Source organism: Notothenia rossii (genome assembly GCF_949606895.1).
Source record: "Notothenia rossii genome assembly, chromosome: 1".
NCBI classification, from domain to species: Eukaryota; Metazoa; Chordata; class Actinopteri; order Perciformes; family Nototheniidae; genus Notothenia; species Notothenia rossii.
In genome coordinates this window covers 96,312,140-96,324,530 of record NC_136912.1, presented here as the reverse complement: position 1 = coordinate 96,324,530, position 12,391 = coordinate 96,312,140, and the positions used below count along the sequence as shown (strand labels likewise).

The 12,391-nt window shown below is 44.2% G+C and overlaps 1 protein-coding gene across 1 annotated transcript in view; it reads left to right on the top strand.

Moving 5' to 3' along the window:
• Positions 1 to 6,213, top strand: part of sh3rf1 (SH3 domain containing ring finger 1) — an 83,105-nt gene extending 76,892 nt beyond the window's left edge. Inside the window, exons 10-12 of the mRNA XM_079693410.1 lie at positions 1,490 to 1,731; positions 1,946 to 2,253; positions 4,246 to 6,213. Of these exons, the coding sequence (XP_079549536.1) occupies positions 1,490 to 1,731; positions 1,946 to 2,253; positions 4,246 to 4,414 (719 nt within the window). The 3' untranslated portion in view covers positions 4,415 to 6,213. The remainder of the gene's footprint in view (positions 1 to 1,489; positions 1,732 to 1,945; positions 2,254 to 4,245) is intronic.
• The last annotated feature ends 6,178 nt before the right edge of the window (positions 6,214 to 12,391 follow it).

The window sequence follows — 12,391 nt, the reverse complement described above, 5'->3', positions numbered from 1 at the left end:
AGAGTCTAACATTCGACCGTAAGCAATACGGAGGCTAAATAAAGTTCTGATTGGTCGATTCAGAACATGTGACACGTTGTTATTCCAGTAGAACAGACCGCTGTCAAGGACTGTAATGACCATTGCTAAAGACTGTAATGACCGTTGCTAAGGACTGTAATGACCGTTGCTAAGGACTATAATGACGGCTGTCAAGGACTGTAATGACCGTTGCTAAGGACTGTAATGACCGTTGCTAAGGACTGTAATGACCGTTGTTAAGGACTGTAATGACTGTTGCTAAGGACTTTAATGACCGTTGCTAAGGAGGATCAAGAAAGACAAAGGAAAAGAAGTTCAAATAAAAAAAAAAATCTTAAGAATGAAAATGTTTCGACATAAATCATAATGTTGCAAATTATTTGGCGGCAATTATTGAATTTACATTTACACCCTTTAATATTTTATTTGGGCATTTAGACACAGTTCATAAATACAACTATTCTTCTGGGTAAAAAACATATTTTTAAAAGTCAATCAAGGAGTAATCTTAATTTAAGGTGTTTGAAGAGTAGGTTAGTAGTGGCTCATCACGCCATGAAATGGGAAATATTGAGCTCTAATGAAGAGTGGGATTAAAGGAACAATAAATATCCCATGTTGTGTTTTTGGTGGTATTTTTTGTTTGTGAAATGTTGAAGTGATCCGACTGACTGTATCATTTCTTCTGTTTGTGTTTTGTTTGTGTCTGAGATTGGAATGTCATCTCCTATAAGTTATTGGTATGTCCATGTTTGTGTCTTTAGCCTGTACAAAATTAAAATAATAATAAATAACAATTATTTGGCGGCCCACTTGCAATGCCTTCGCGGACCACTAGGGGGCCGCGGCCCACAGGTTGTGAACCGCTGTCCTAGTGGATATCTTTGTCTATAAAACGGTTTATACAATGCGAAAAAAAATACTTTTAAAATGTTAAAGGGGACCTATCATGCAAAATGCACTTCTGTGTTCTTTTCTACATGAATATGTGTCCCCGGTGTTCCAGGGAACTCACCAAGTGTCAGAAAACACAACCCTCTCTATTTTCCTCCATACCCAAATCTTTTAAAAAGGGGCTGCAACGGATCTGATACAGACTGATCCAGATTTGAACACTTCTATGACGTCACAGAAGTGGCGCTACGGCTATTGGGCCAACTCCACCAATCAGGAGGAGACAGCCACGGACATTGCCGTTGGAAAGCGCTGGAGACGCTGTAGTACATATGCCAGACCTGTAGATGGTGCTGTTCTCACAGAATCAGCCCATGATGCAAAGACAGTGTTCAATTGAGCGAAATGAGGAATGGCTCAAATGCATGATCTGTTTGGTGTTTTGAAAAATGAAAAGTATAAATATGCCTTATATAGGTATGGTCCTACACTATGTTATTCAAATGTAGCATGATAGGTCTACTTTAAATACAAATAAATTCATCTTAATAAAAACTTACATTTTGTTTTCCAGGAGCGTGTCAGGAGCGGCCCCCGCCGACCCCCCTGCAGCCGCCCCCCCCCGGCTCTTACCTCCTCCCCCTGCAGCCCCCCCCCTCTCAGTGCTGCAGCCGAGGGGGGGTGGCGGCAGCGATGGGCTGTGCCGCCGCCTCGCTCACCCCCCCCAACGTCAGCGCCGCCTCCCTGGAGGAAGACGTGCTGAGACCCCTGGCCGTCAACATCGCCCCCCCCTGCAGGCTGGACAAGGACGGCAAGGTGGGGGGACGCTCCTTCATAACCACCATTTATTTATTTTTTATAATCATGCAGCTCTCATATTTTGATAATGCTTTTATACTTTAATACTTTTTTTGCAGAAACTACTATTTTTGAAGCATTATTTACACTTAAAACGAAAAATATGTTAAAAATAATTATGATGTGTGAGAGACAAGTATTTACCCCAAATAACCTGCTGTCTGTTCTGCAGAGAGAGAAGAAGAGCCTCCTGAAGCTGCTGTCCAATAAGAAGAAGCCCCGCCCCTCTCCACCTTCCTCCCCCACGCTGGAGACGGAGCTAGCTGCTGCAGGGGAGGGGCTCCACGGTGCTTCAGGCCCTGAAACAACAGGCTCCTCCCCCTCCTCTGGGATCCAGGACCCTGACCCCCCCCCTCCAGAGGTCTCCTATAGGAGGAGTGGCCCCTCAGAGGGAGGAGCTCCCATCGCCCCGCCCCCCCGCCAGCCATGCTCCTCCCTCCTCTCCCAGCACCAGGACAGCCGGCCAATCATCTGCGAGAGGTACGAGATCTGTTCAGGGGTTTAACGCTCACTGTGTAGTCCCTCTCATGCTCTTTATAGCAGGGATGTAACGATGCACTCAACTCACGATTTTCTCACGATGTTTTTCTTTTTTTAACAGAATGAGCTGCGGACAAATTATGACTGAAAATTATTTCTGTATTTATATAAACTGCACAAAACAACGTACACGTTCTCATCAAAAGTGCAACTGAAACTGTGCAACTGTATTTTATCTTAAATAACAAAAAGTTAATTTTTTGTGAAAAGCATCGATCTGGTGCAAACTAAGAGATCCATGGAAACATCTCTCATGAATATGAAACAGAACTGGAAACTGTTTCTTTTTCTTAATGGATATTTTACTAATCACTCCCTTTTTAAACTGTATTAAAAAATGTCTCAAATTGGGATCAATAAAGTACTTATGTATCTATCATCCATCTTTACTGTCATGCAGTATTTCATACCTGTTTTTCATTTATTCTCTTATTTTTTTATACCTATAACGATCATATAAAGGTTTGCCTCGGAAACACTCGTTTAGATTAATGGCGTTTGAGACTGAGATAACTTTAACTTAATAGTTAACTGTCTAAAAAAGAGTCCTTTGCCTCACTGAGCTCCTGCGCCTTGTTTTAGAAACAGCTCTTATATCCGTTAGCATAGCTAGCTAACCAGATGCTAACAACACCAACCCCCGGTACCGGTGGGCTCTCTCTGTCCAGACTGCTGTTCCAGCGAATCAAATCAAATCTAAATTAGTTCACGCCCTGTGCCGTTTAAAAAATTGAATCGCGATTTATTTTTTAGCTCAACCGGTTTTAATCTTAGCTCAACTGTACCGATCTTTAACCGGTTCACGATGCATCGTTACAACCCTCATTTTTAGGCATACATTATGGCTCTCAGATATTTACAAATATATAAAAAACATATCTCTGAAGTTTTTTGCTCAAAATATCAAACAGATCATTCTAGCCTCACCCCCCTCTCTTCCAGCTGTTACTAAAGTGCTGATTCTGGATCCTCCTCCGTTGTTCCCCCGTTTTTAGAGATGTGGGTACGGAGGGAAAGAGAGGGTTTTATTTCCTGACACTTTGTGAGTCTCCTGACACAGCGGGGACACAGCGGGGACACAGCGGGGACACACCGGGGACACACCGGGGACACAGCGGGGACACAGCGGGGACACAGCGGGGACACAGCGGGGACACACCGGGGGCACAGCGGGGACACACCGGGGGCACACCGGGGACTAGGGTTGGGAACCAAAACTCGGTTCCAGATGAGAACCGATAAGAAAATGCCGGGTACCGGGTACCCTTACAAAATACACAATTTTGGTTCTGCTTAACGGTTCCTAAACGCGGTAGACCCTGTATTCCACCGGGTCCGTCTGCGCCACGGCGACCCGGTGGAATACAGGCATAGCTCAGTTAAAATAAAGCACAGCTATTGTGCAATACATTTGTATTGCATGTATATTTTTTATTTGTAAAAATGTCAGTTAAAGCTTAAAAAGAATAAAGATATTTTTGTCATCTAAACGTTTGACCTCTTTCTTTGGGGAATCGATAAGAACCGGAATCGATACATTTCAAACGATACCCAACACTACTGGGGACACATAGTGACGGAGAGAAGACATCAAAAAGAGCATTTTGCATGATAGGAGACCTTTTAGTCTGTGCTGCATTGCATCATGGGAGTTGACTGAGCAACACAGGGGCATTGTTCACGAGTTCTCAGGTAGCTGTCATTCCCCCCCACTACACAGAGCTCTGACTGTGTGTGTGTGTGTGTGTGTGTGTGTGTGTGTGTGTGTGTGTGTGTGTGTGTGTGTGTGTGTGTGTGTGTGTGTGTGTGTGTGTGTGTGTGTGTGTGTGTGTGTGTGTGTGTGTGTGTGTGTGTGTGTGTGTGTGTGTGTGTGTGTGTGTGTGTGTGTGTGTGTGTGTGTGTGTGTGTGTGTGTGTGTGTGTGCGTGCGCAGGTACAGGGTGGTGGTGTCCTACCCCCCCCAGAGCGAGGCGGAGCTGGAGCTGAAGGAGGGCGACGTGGTGTTCGTCCACCGGAAGAGAGAGGACGGCTGGTTCAAAGGAACGCTGCAGAGGAACGGACGCACGGGCCTGTTCCCCGGCAGCTTCGTGGACTCCATCTGACAGAGAGCATGCTGGGAAACACGCCGCACAACAGGGAGGATGCTGGGAAACAAACAGCGCCACCTCTGACACTTTAAAGAGAAAGGAACGGAGTCTGGAGACAGGAAGTGACGCCGGACAGTGAGAGCAGCGCCTCGTGAACTGTTTCCTGTTTGTGCGTTACTCATATCTCTGTGGCGCTGAGCTGTGGGATGTGTGCCTTGTACTGTCGCTCACTTTAATGTACATACGGACACGGAGATGATTAGTCCTGACCACCAGTATGAGCGGCTCATGTTACACACCTTAACTTATTCCACTGTGGTCCTCTGGTCACACTGCGGGGGTCGAGGGCTAAGCAGCTTCAGAGGGTCCTCTGGTCCTCTGGTCACACTGCGGGGGTCGAGGGCTAAGCAGCTTCAGAAGGTCCTCTGGTCCTCTGGTCACACTGCGGGGGTCGAGGGCTAAGCAGCTTCAGAGGGTCCTCTGGTCCTCTGGTCACACTGCGGGGGTCGAGGGCTAAGCAGCTTCAGAGGGTCCTCTGGTCCTCTGGTCACACTGCGGGGGTCGAGGGTTAAGCAGCTTCAGAGGGTCCTCTGGTCCTCTCCCCCCGTGTTGCTTTGAAGTCAAGAAGATCACTTTGCTTTGCTCTCACGCCTCCAGGGGGAACGAGAGGTTAAAGAGATGGAGAAGAGTCTCAAAGAACTGAATGAAAACACGCTTTAAAAACTCTTTTCTTTGGTCTCTCAGCTCGCTTGGGTTTGAGTGGACCCTGAATGAGAGAGAAGCCTCCTATAAAATATCGCTGACACCCACAAAGACATGAAATGACTCAAAATGAACAATCAGAGACACAGTGACGACTCCACACGGCCAGGAAGGCTACGAGGAGACATGAATACGCTTTGAATAGACGAGAACCAACCAACACACTCACAACGATAAAAAGACGTGTAAAGCAGATTGACCAATCAGAGACCCCCAGAGACTACAAAGACAACATGAAATTAGAAAAGTATGAAAACCAGCACATAATGAGGTTAAAGGCAGCCTTTGAAGATCAGCTGTGTTCATCTCCTCTAAAGCATGGATACCAGACGCCCTCACACTGAGTCCTCTGCTTGATCTGAGAAATGCAATTTACGTTAAACACTCACGTGTTTCTGACGAAGCGATGATGCAATGGGTACATGAGACGTGGGTTAGTCTGCAGGAGACGTTTCATAGACTTTTAAACCGTAAGAACTTGAATGCAACACGGGGCGTTAGCTGAGACACTGGCGATCATACTGAAGCTGCGTTTGTCCTCTGAGCTGCCTTACTTCACGTTTGATCACTTTCCTCCTGCTGGGCAATCTGTGTGTCTGACCGGCAGGCGTCTCTGAAGCTGCAACGCGTCTCGGCTCGGGCTTCAGAGGCAGAGAAGACCCCCCTCTCTTTAAAGGAATCACCTGGAGCTCAGTCTGCCTGTAGAAACACACCCTGTGCTGCAGGACTTATATCATGCCTAACACACTCCTAAGGATCTGCAGCCACATGTTGCTTCCCTCTCTGAGCCACATGTTGCTTCCCTCTCTGAGCCACATGTTGCTTCCCTCTCTGAGCCACATGTTGCTTCTCTCTCTGAGCCACATGTTGCTTCTCTCTCTGAGCCACATGTTGCTTCTCTCTCTGAGCCACATGTTGCTTCTCTCTCTGAGCCACATGTTGCTTCTCTCTCTGAGCCACATGTTGCTTCCCTCTCTGAGCCACATGTTGCTTCCCTCTCTGAGCCACATGTTGCTTCTCTCTCTGAGCCACATGTTGCTTCTCTCTCTGAGCCACATGTTGCTTCTCTCTGAGCCACATGTTGCTTCTCTCTATGAGCCACATGTTGCTTCTCTCTCTGAGCCACATGTTGCTTCTCTCTCTGAGCCGCATGTTGCTTCTCTCTCTGAGCCACATGTTGCTTCTCTCTCTGAGCCACATGTTGCTTCTCTCTATGAGCCACATGTTGCTTCTCTCTCTGAGCCACATGTTGCTTCTCTCTCTGAGCCACATGTTGCTTCCCTCTCTGAGCCACATGTTGCTTCTCTCTCTGAGCCACATGTTGCTTCCCTCTCTGAGCCACATGTTGCTTCTCTCTCTGAGCCACATGTTGCTTCTCTCTGAGCCACATGTTGCTTCTCTCTCTGAGCCACATGTTGCTTCTCTCTGAGCCACATGTTGCTTCTCTCTCTGAGCCACATGTTGCTTCTCTATGAGCCACATGTTGCTTCTCTCTCTGAGCCACATGTTGCTTCTCTCTCTGAGCCACATGTTGCTTCTCTCTCTGAGCCACATGTTGCTTCCCTCTCTGAGCCACATGTTGCTTCCCTCTCTGAGCCACATGTTGCTTCCCTCTCTGAGCCACATGTTGCTTCTCTCTGAGCCACATGTTGCTTCTCTCTCTGAGCCACATGTTGCTTCTCTCTCTGAGCCACATGTTGCTTCTCTCTCTGAGCCACATGTTGCTTCTCTCTCTGAGCCACATGTTGCTTCTCTCTCTGAGCCACATGTTGCTTCTCTCTCTGAGCCACATGTTGCTTCTCTCTCTGAGCCACATGTTGCTTCTCTCTCTGAGCCACATGTTGCTTCTCTCTCTGAGCCACATGTTGCTTCCCTCTCTGAGCCACATGTTGCTTCTCTCTCTGAGCCACATGTTGCTTCCCTCTCTGAGCCACATGTTGCTTCCCTCTCTGAGCCACATGTTGCTTCTCTCTGAGCCACATGTTGCTTCCCTCTCTGAGCCGCTGTGTGAGACGTCTCTCTGCTTTAGGGCTGCACACACTGCAGTTACAGACTCCTGAGGCTGCTCTCACACCGTCACTAACCCCCGTCACACATCAGGAGAGATCATCTACAAATATATTCATTATCACTTAACAAACAAGTCATTTGACGTGAAAGAAATGTCAGAATATTCCTTTTTCAGCGTTTTAAATGCTGCTTCTCTCAGTTTGATATCCTATGAAGCAGCAGAAGACTTTTCGACTCATCACATTGGACTTTAGTAACTCCATCTATGAACTGATCTGAGGCCTGTCTCTCTGAAGGCTCTCCATGTGTGTGAGTGATGTCTTTAAATGCTGCTTTTCTCTGTCTTAAATCATCTTGAGAGACAAAAGGAGACACTTAAACTCATCCCCTTGGACTTCATCGATGCACCCTAGCCCTACTTTAAGCAGTTATTGTAACTTAAACTCATTCCTAACGCGACTCGTGGCAATACAGCGCAGCTAGCTAACGCTCCACAGGAAGTACAGAGATTTATTGAATCACTTTGACCCCTTGATTTGTTATTGTATTATTTAGTGTTTGGGTTTTGTTGTACGTTATACAAAGGTTTAAATATTGTATTGACTTGAATTACTGTCTGTGATTGGAGGGGACCGGGTCCTAGTTTTGGTGCTTGGTGAACTACGGAGGAAGAAAGATGCTAACGAGCTACAACGGCTAAAACTCTTCAGAAGGAACTCTGCAGCTTCAGGAAGGAGTCAGGTATAAAACCACCAAGGTTCCTCTTGAGGAAACATCTCCAGAACAACACGTGCAACGTTTAGAGAACATTCAGCAACGCTTAGAGAACATTCAGCAGCTTGAGGAGACATGCAGCGTTTACTGACAGCTGCAGAAACAAAGTGCTGAAGAAGCTCAAACACAACGGAGACCAGGGGACACTAAAGAGTGACGCACACAGCTGGGAGACCAGGGGACACTAAAGAGTGACGCACACAGTGTCCCCTGGTCTCCATTGTGTTTGAGCTTCTTCAGCGCTTTGTTTCAGCAGCTTTCAGTAAACGCTGCATGTCTCCTCAAGCTGCTGAAGGTTCTCTAAACGTTGCTGAACGTTCTCTAAACGTTGCTGAACGTTCTCTAAACGTTGCTGAACTTTCTCTAAACGTTGCTGAACGTTCTCTAAACGTTGCTGAATGTTCTCTAAACGTTGCTGAAGGTTCTCTAAACGCTGCTGAAGGTTCTCTAAACGTTGCTGAAGGTTCTCTAAACGTTGCTGAATGTTCTCTAAACGTTGCTGAACGTTCTCTAAACGCTGCTGAAGGTTCTCTAAACGCTGCTGAAGGTTCTCTAAACGTTGCACGTGTTGTTCTGGAGTTGTTTCTTCATGTGGAACCTTTGGGGTTTTCTATCTGAATCCTCTCTGAAGCTGCTTCTCCTGATGGACGAGGTTTGTTGTAGCGCGTTAGCATCTGTTAGCCTCCGTACCAAACATTTAAAAACGAAATGAATCCTTGATGTGGGGAATAAGGTCACGTTGTTCCTGTTCTCTTGTTGTTTTTCTCTAAAATGAATTGGACAAATGATGAGAAAGTATTACTATAGCCTCAGTGAAGCCCGCCACATTAATATGACGTGACTCATTCCTCCGTCTGCGAGGTTTGGAAGCACACGCGATGGCTGACGCTGGATCCTAGTGGGTAGTTTGCCGTTGAGGGGACCTCTGTGTAACTGACTGCTGGAACATGTTGAAGTGTGTTTTAAATTGTGGGAAAAGGATGGTACGAATCACTGTTAGGGCCGTTTTGATTATTGTGATTATCCTTTCTGAATATGTAGATTGAATCTGGCGTTGCATCGTTGTCTTGGCACCAGCGACCTCAGGCTCTCAGTGTCCTTCGTTTCACTGTAAGCCTTTAATATTCACCGTAATGCACTATATCACTCTAACGTGTAACAAACTGACGCATCATGCATAGGCTGCACAAACATGAAGCTTTTCTTACAGGTCATAAACTAGATTTTCATTTATTGGACCACCAGGATTCAGCTCTAACCGGCGTCCTCATGCCAAGGTGACTTACTTGATTTTTTTTTTTTTTGTATTTGTCTGTAGCTAGTCTGTTGTACGTCTGAAAACGGTGAAACTGAAAATTGGCACAAATGTATTATGTGAAAAACATTCTGAAATATTTGAGGGAATAGCACATTTTGTAAAAAAAAAAATCTCTATAACAATAAAAGATAATGGTTTCCATAACGACCCGCTCGGTGTGTGTTTGTTTACATGTTGTTGTTTATTCTGAATACTGATATACACCTGAACATCAGCAGGAGAGGACTCTTTAAAGTAGAGACACTAAGTACTGATATACACCTGAACATCAGCAGGAGAGGACTCTTTAAAGTAGAGACACTACATACTGATATACACCTGAACATCAGCAGGAGAGGACTCTTTAAAGTAGAGACACTACATACTGATATACACCTGAACATCAGCAGGAGAGGACTCTTTAAAGTAGAGACACTACATACTGATATACACCTGAACATCAGCAGGAGAGGACTCTTTAAAGTAGAGACACTACATACTGATATACACCTGAACATCAGCAGGAGAGGACTCTTTAAAGTAGAGACACTATATACTGATATAGACCTGAACATCAGCAGGAGAGGACTCTTTAAAGTAGAGACACTACATTCTGATATACACCTGAACATCAGCAGGAGAGGACTCTTTAAAGTAGAGACACTACATTCTGATATACACCTGAACATCAGCAGGAGAGGACTCTTTAAAGTAGAGACACTATATACTGATATACACCTGAACATCAGCAGGAGAGGACTCTTTAAAGTAGAGACACTACATACTGATATACACCTGAACATCATTAGGAGAGGACTCTTTAAAGTAGAGACACTACATACTGATATACACCTGAACATCATTAGGAGAGGACTCTTTAAAGTAGAGACACTACATACTGATATACACCTGAACATCAGCAGGAGAGGACTCTTTAAAGTAGAGACACTACATACTGATATACACCTGAACATCAGCAGGAGAGGACTCTTTAAAGTAGAGACACTACATACTGATATACACCTGAACATCAGCAGGAGAGGACTCTTTAAAGTAGAGACACTACATACTGATATACACCTGAACATCAGCAGGAGAGGACTCTTTAAAGTAGAGACACTACATACTGATATACACCTGAACATCAGCAGGAGAGGACTCTTTAAAGTAGAGACACTACATACTTATATACACCTGAACATCAGCAGGAGAGGACTCTTTAAAGTAGAGATACTACATACTGATATACACCTGAACATCAGCAGGAGAGGACTCTTTAAAGTAGAGACACTACATACTGATATACACCTGAACATCAGCAGGAGAGAACTCTTTAAAGTAGAGACACTACATACTGATATACACCTGAACATCAGCAGGAGAGGACTTTTTAAAGTAGAGACACTACATACTGATATACACCTGAACATCAGCAGGAGTGGACTCTTTAAAGTAGAGACACTACATACTGATATACACCTGAACATCAGCAGGAGAGGACTCTTTAAAGTAGAGACACTACATACTGATATACACCTGAACATCAGCAGGAGAGGACTCTTTAAAGTAGAGACACTACAAGAAAACAGAAAATGGACTAAAGATGATTGTAAATCCCAAAAAATCACAGATTCAAACCAAAATACTTAATCAACACCAAAGAGAACTAAAACAAAACCTATAATAGTAAAATCCCAGAAAAACAACCAGAAAAAATATGTGTCACGATTCTAGAAGTAGATTTAAAAGTAGAAGCAGAGCGACCGATAAGATTCAGAAATAACTTCAGACGCAGAATGATTAAAAACAACGCGCTTCAAAGAAGGCAGAATAAAAGAGTCTGTGTTGTTGCAGGCACGTGCACACATAGACCTCAAAGTGGGCTTGAGCCCCTGCCCTTTGCTTCCTCCAGAGAAAGTGCCCTTTTTATGGGGTGCTTTTTATTTTATTTTTTTATTTTTAAATAAATGAATATGTATCTACTGCTGTTTGCGCTCACTTTTCCAAAAATATATTGATTGAATAAAAAATAAAAATATCAGGTCGGGAGATTAGACTGTGAAGTTCCGCTGCTCTCTCTCCCCTCCCTCCCTCCCTCCCTCCCTCCCTCCACGTGCGGACATCGGCAGTCCCTTCAGACAGGTAGCAGCACCTCCCACCTTACTGTCCCACATTATGCCGGCTTTTCTTGGTTCATTTTGAAGGTGAGTGGTGATGAACAAATGACTAAGCTGCCGGGGTGTGAAAGACACACTCAGAAGCCAAAGTACAGAAGAGAGGCTTTCTGATCTCCTCCTCCTCCTCGCTATTGAGAAGGACATTCCTGTTATCCACAGTGAAGAAATAAACAGCTGCTGTAAGGGAGGAAGGAGAGACAACAAGTGAAGACACGAAAACATATTTAACAACTTCCAAGTGCAAAGAAAGGAACAAGATACAAAGAAAGTTAGTAACAAAAGATGTTATTAACAAAATATTTAATTTCAGATTTCAAGACCTTGTTGAATAATTTCAGTAAAGTTTCAGTATTTTTGAATGTTCTTAATACATATTTTTGCACCGTTTTTTCAGCATTTTTTATGTGTTTTGTCCAATTAAATGAGTAGGAGAGGAGAGCAGAATGCATTAAGTGTAATTGTTGTAACTAAACTTAGGCCTACTTGTAGTTTGGAGTGTAGGTTGGTTCGCGCATTTATGTAGAGAACAGCCTTTTTCAGTTTTGTGTGAAGATTTTTGTTGATTTTGAAGTGTTATTTATTTCAATACCACAAAAATAATTCAAAGTACTTAATGTTGTGCTAAAATAAACTAATTATTATAGCAATTAACGGGTAGCATAGAAAAGATGCACATTGTGGCATAGTTTCCTTTGTTGGTGTCTGCTCTTGCGTGTAGTGAATACTAAAGAAGACCATTGTCTCTGTGTTAACTGATCATTTTGTGGAATTATGTTGAGTATTAAACAATTGCGTGAGTGTGAGGGTATTAAAATTAATTGGTCGGTAAGCCAGAGATTTGCAACTTTATTTAACTTTTAGTTTGACATTTTTTTTAATAAATGATTATGGGATGTGCCCTTTTTCTCACTTGAGCCCCTGCCCCCAAAAGTGTGTGTGTGTGTGTGTGTGTGTGTGTGTGTGTGTGTGTGT